The sequence below is a fragment of the Cryptomeria japonica genome, chromosome 2, assembly GCF_030272615.1.
Source record: "Cryptomeria japonica chromosome 2, Sugi_1.0, whole genome shotgun sequence".
NCBI lineage: Eukaryota > Viridiplantae > Streptophyta > Pinopsida > Cupressales > Cupressaceae > Cryptomeria > Cryptomeria japonica.
The window spans coordinates 14,950,964-14,957,316 of record NC_081406.1 but is presented as its reverse complement, the minus strand read 5'-3'; the positions used below and the strand labels follow the sequence as shown (position 1 = coordinate 14,957,316).

Sequence of the window (6,353 nt, the reverse complement as noted above, 5' to 3'; positions counted from 1 at the left end):
CTTCTTACAATTAATAAAGGCTTGTTTTGCTATGTATCAATTCGCCAATCCAATTGTGCTTACCAGTTCCAGAAATTTTATTTATTTTTATATGAAAGTTTAAAGAATTAAATGTTTTTAAACTTTAAAATAGATTTTTTTCAAGCTGGTCTTCAGAATTGTCAAGACAGTTTTATAAATGCTAACAAATTGTAAGGTGTACATAATGTGTTCAAAGTTGAAATAAATATGTTCACAATAAATTTATTGAAGATGCTTTGGAGGTAGGTATTTAAGCAAATGCACTTAGTGAGTTCAATATATAGTACAAACTTAAGTTACTATTCTATCAATTTATTTAACAAAATCAAAATTTCAAGTTCATCAAACTATAATCAAAAGTAGATTTTTGTCACATCTATTAGCAACTCATTGTTTAAACAAAAAAATGTTTAAAATTCAACTCACAACCCCTTTTAACATATACAGTTCTCCTTGTTTATTAACTATCTATTGCAAACAAATCATATGAATTGTGTACACAATCGTATTGAAATGAAGTAGATGTGCATGATATGCATCTTATACAAATCTATGAGAAGATATATGTGCAAAAATTAAACTAATCACACAGTTACACAAAAATAAATATAAAAGCAATATACCATAACACAATTGAAATTTTTTTTAAAAAAACCATAACACAATGAAATACATGAGGGAATTCTTTTGAGAGAAAATATCACACGAGCTACGAAAACTCAATATACAATTATTCCATTCCTAACACTTGGTACCATCTCGCATAAGACAAAGGACTTTCCCAATCCCCTAGGGTACTAAAGTACCCCTTTTCTATCTCATCCCTACAAGGGTCTCAACCAATTTGAGCCCTTGATCTCTACTTTTTATCCTCTCCATATGATCCTTGAGCCAAAAATCTATGAATTCGCCATGATCTAAGCTATCATTAAAAAAAATCATCTACAAATGCAATGTGGTGCTATAGATGGGAGTACTCCCATATCACCATCTTGAGTTCAACAACCATAGCTTAGCTCAATAGATTGGTGTTGGTGATCTTTTATTTTATTTTCATCAATGTTTACTATCTCTTTTGCTTAATTCTATGTACACTCCACTTTCCTTATTCCTTTTTTTTAATCAATGAAAGGTTCAAATATCCTAACTCAAATAAGCTTCTTGCCAAAGTTTCATACATATGCCTCATCAATGGTAATTGTTTACCTTGAGTTTCTCAATATTAAAACCTTTCTAAGCATCACATTCATATTTATAGCCTTTATGAATCACACTTAGGAAAATGTCCAAGCCACATCCGCAACCATCTTAGCCATTGTAAAATTGGTTTACCACTAAAAATAGATGATATATCAAATATGTTCAAGATCTAAGGAAACTATAATTTCATTTTATTCACACCAATGATATACATATGAAATTTGTATTTGCTCATGTATAATGACTATCATTTATGTCTAAATTCACAACTATCAATAATAATACAAGTGTAGGAAAATGTCAATTCGTTTGATTCATCTCAACAATGAGGGGGAGAAATTGAAAAATCATGCACAACATGTGCTTAACATTGGAATAATTCAAGGTTCTGAAAGAGGATCCACAAAGGAATTCAAAAGAACGTTATATCGATGATAGAAGAGATTGGAGATGCATGTACACTTCTTTAGAATAAATCAAAGTATTTAAGGACAACGGATTAAAGAAAGTCTAGAATCAAATTTTTAATTCAATCTAATTCTAAATTTTCCAAGATATTATTATATTCCACTCCTTAAATGCCACATCCCTTAATCCTTGATTTTTGGCATAAAAAAGATTAGCATTGCCCATTAAAAAGATTCTCAATGAATCATAAAAACTAGTTTTAGGCTTATAACACTACAACCCATGGGTGTTTCTTTCACTAATATGTTCCTTATTTGTGTTACCCTATAACTTACATTTAAATAAATTTTACAATCTAAAATCTTATTTACGTATCTATCGATTCTTTCAAATTAAGTAAAATATTCTCAAATAAGGTATGGGTGACTTTTATCTTCAAAAGAATGCATTTATACTATATCTTCTGAAATTTTAATATGGAATAATTATAGTTCACGATTTTTTTTACTTCACATAGATGGAAAACTAATGGTCATAAATTGCAAGCATTTCACCATTGCAATACTGTAAGGTTTACTTCTAATTTAAGCCCAAACAAATCCATTTTGTGCACTTTGTCATATGACATGCTTCTAAATTTTGCATACTTGCCTACTAGGTTAGTAACAACAACATCATCCAAAAAAATTGCTCTATTCTTATGCCTTGATGGATGTTCATACCATATTCTAAGTCTCCCATGTCAAAATCGGTCAAGGGTATGCTAGTAAATATAAATTGATAAGCTTAGAATTCTATTTATATAGTATAATAGCTTGTATATCTAATGTGGTATTGCATTGAATATTTTGTAGGTTTCAATTCCTAAGCCAGCTAATTATTTTTTTGGTAAAATAATATTGAAATATGAATGAATTTATTTTAGTTGAAACAAAGAAAGTATAGAAATTAACATGATTTAGGAATAAATATTTGGTATATATCGTTTTACTTAAGTCCACCAAAACATTATTATATTGTAAAAAAAAATCATTCAATACTACCTTTTATTCATAATTTTTAGAACTTACAAAAGATTTTTTTTACTTATTTGAATGAAATATGTAATAAAAATATTGAATATGTGATACTTGATCCACAATATCAAGTGTTCTAGAACTGATTTTTGGTTACATAAATTGGTAATATTCGTAGATTATGTCGTATTTAGCAAATCTCTTTACATGTATGCTTTATGTAAACAAAAAATTATTTTTTATTTGTAACAAATTAATTTTTTTTTGAAACACATGAAATCTCTTATCTATGATATTTGATAGGTTATTTAGGCCCTACTAACTTTATAAATTAGCTTATATTAGGCAACACCTTTGTTTTTTAATTAAGAAAGTAGCAAAACGAGGGTGTTGACCTTAATACAACAGCCTGTAGGTGGCAAAAAAGAGAGAATAGGGGAGCAAGCCCTGAACAAAACAAAGTCGGATAGGTGAATAGAAAAACTTGTCAAACCTGCAACAACCCAAAACTCAACTCAAGAATGTAGGGGAACACCCAAGCCATGAGAAAGGGGGGTTTGGGGAAGGGAGGAAGATTTCCCCTTCTACCTATGACACAACACGATCCAGACCATAGTATCATCAGGACCAACAAAAGAAGAATCTAGTGGGGAGGATCCCTCAAAGGGTATGTCAACAACAATAGTAGGTTGCAAGCACACAACAATAGGCGGCTACTACAGAACAACATCAAGAGCATATCTGAGCTGCAGAACAAGAGCAATGGATGTGGGAGCCTCAAGAACAGAGGAGGCCACATCTGTAGTAGTGAGAGGGTGCCCAAAAGTTTCAGCATCAGTAAGAGGTACAACTTCATCCCAGGAGGAAACATCATCCTCCCGAGAGGAACCAACAAAATCAGAATCAAAAGCATTGACAGTCAAGTGATCCATAGTAGGGTCCTTCCACCAAGTAGCAACATCTTTGTGGCATGGGAGAGAACAATCCGAAGCTAAATGACCAATTGAGAAGCATCTTCGATAGTGAAAGGGGAGGCCCTAAAAATTCAGCGGTTGAGTCCAAGGCCTATCCCCACCCATAAAAACCACATCCCCAAAAAGAGGTGAAGAGATATCAATATCGATTAAGATACGAGTAAAGGTCATCGACCTTTAAGAAACGACCAATAGAGTTACCAATGGCCTCATAACAAATACTATTCCCAAAAATGAAGGGGAAAATTAGGGAGACGAATCCAAACCAGATACACATTAAGTGTTTCAGTGAGAGGGTTAAAAGTTGTTTAGGGCTTGACAGAGAGAGTGATCTCCCCAAGCCGATAACTTGCCTAAGACCAAATCACGATCATGAGAGGAAGCAAAGGAAGCAATGAAAAATCCTTTAGCACAAGGAAAAAGCTCAATGCTATGAGCAACCAAAGGCTTCTAGGTATCACTCACCCAACGATGAAGGTCCAGGAGAGAAGGCCAAAACTTAGGAAATCTGCACACCAATGTACAACGTTGGTAGAAACTAATATTATCCACAACATCTTGTACACAAACCACCATAGGGGAGGACTTGGCACAAGGAAGAGGATGATTCCCCTTAGGGGGATGAGTAATAGATTTGGCCACATGAACAAAGTTGCACCTGCCAGTCAAAGAAGAAGGTATGCAAGGGATCTTAGCTCCCACAATAGGATCACCATCAACAATAGTGCAGATAGGAGCACCATCACCCTCGAGTAGGGCACCCAACCCGTGCGATGCAATAGCACTAGAAGCGACAACACCCCACAACAACACCCATCGAAGTAGGGGGGGCGAACCACCGTGCACAAAAGTCTTGGCGGGAATGGTTTGAGAATTCAAATGCACATGAGCAAGAGAGTTGTTACTATAAAATGACCTCATTAATTATTAATATTTTTTCAACTTAAAATCTAATGAATGCCTGAGATATCTCTAGACCTATTTTATATCTATTATAAAATTAAATACATATAAGCCCTACATTGAAAAGAATCGGAAGTATTCCAAATCTATATTTAGAAAAAATAATATTCTTAATTAAACCCCCAAAAAAGAAAGCTGGCCAAGTCTTTCACGCGGCAAAATCGAGGGCGCAGAGGAACGCGTCAGTCGTATTCCAGAAAAAAGCATAGAAGAAGCAACTTTGTCCAATGTGTATGCAAATAATACATTTTAAAATTATAGCTACTACCTACTTAAAAAAGGAAAGGGCAAAAAGCACTCCAAATTCCACGGTCATCTTTGACCTGTTTGCATTTGAATCTTTCTTCTTCCTCGTTCAATAAACGCTATATAATCCAACTCTTCTCTCCTCAATACTCCACACCGCTCTTCTTTCCACACAAACGAGAAAGATAAAAGAGGCATTCAATTATAAGAATCTTTGTGGGATTGCTTAAGTTTTGCAAAGATGGCAGTTCGGATTGCAGCAATGGCGGCTCTGTTGGTTTTGTGTGCATGTAATCATTATGCAGAGGCCACTGACTACACGGTGGGAGACGCCCAGCAGTGGGGTTTTGGTGCAAACTATACCACCTGGGCTTCCTCAAAAACATTCCTTGTGGGCGACACCTTGGGTAAATATTACACGCTGTTTGGATTCATTCATATTCCTTAATAAAAGTAACAATAAAGATGTTTATCTGTGTTTGAATGTTGTTTGTGGTAAACAGTGTTCATCTATGCAAATGGAGCGCATGATGTGTTGGAGGTGCAGAAGTCGGCTTATGATTCGTGCGCTACAAGTAACCCAACGAAGCAGTACACAGATGGAAACACAAGAATTTCACTGACAAGCAGTGGGACAAGGTATTTCATCTGTGGAATTACAGGCCACTGCAGTGGTGGTATGAAGGTGGCAATCACCGTTTCAGCCGGTACTTCCACCACTCCCTCCACCCCATTTCCCTCAACTAAGACTGCGCCAGGACCTACCAGTGCAGGACACGTGTCACAGTTGAAGGATGTGTTGGTCTCGCTATTTGGCTCTCTTTTTATGTCTCTCATCTTGGCTTAAATGGAATATGGCTTTTTGCCAGGGAAGGGACAGTGCAATTCAACAAGTTATTCTTTATTATTATTATTCATCTTCTTACAATTCATAAAGTCTTGTTTAAATATTTTGTGTAAATTTAAGTTGGTGATTGTGTTTTTAAAACATGTGCATTTGTTTAATAAAGAGATGTCTAAGATTTTATAGAGCTTTCTTTTGGGAATCCTTTCAAATAATTTATCATCAAGTACATAAATCAATTGAATAAGTGGGCTATTTGGCACACTTATGTTTGACAATGTCTATATTCTTTCACTCAGCAGAACCTTGGTGAACTCTTTAAAAGCCCAGCATTTTCACTAAATGGGCCAATTTTGTTTACATATTTTAAGATAATAGAGTTATTACATTTTTTAATATATTATATTATTGATGGCTTTGTAATTATTTCATAGTTAAATATCTTTGTCATTTGACAACTTTTTTTTTTATCATCATCCATTAAAAAACTCTCTATGAACCATAAAAATTAGCTTTGCGATTATAATAATATATTCCATGAGTGAATGTTTCAGCAATACACTTCTTAATTATTTGTGTCATCATATAACTTACATTTAAATATATTTTGCAATCTAAAATCTTATTTACAAATCTATTTATTCATGCAAATTAAGAAAAATATTTTAATTAAGATATGTG

General features: G+C 33.9%; 1 protein-coding gene across 1 annotated transcript; it reads left to right on the top strand.

Moving 5' to 3' along the window:
• Positions 1-5,008: 5,008 nt before the first annotated feature.
• Positions 5,009-5,675, top strand: LOC131042090 (chemocyanin-like). The gene is made up of 2 exons (XM_057975401.2): positions 5,009-5,235; positions 5,332-5,675. Exons 1-2 carry the CDS (start codon positions 5,070-5,072, stop codon positions 5,673-5,675), a joined length of 510 nt encoding a protein of 169 aa, XP_057831384.1. The 5' UTR covers positions 5,009-5,069.
• The last annotated feature ends 678 nt before the right edge of the window (positions 5,676-6,353 follow it).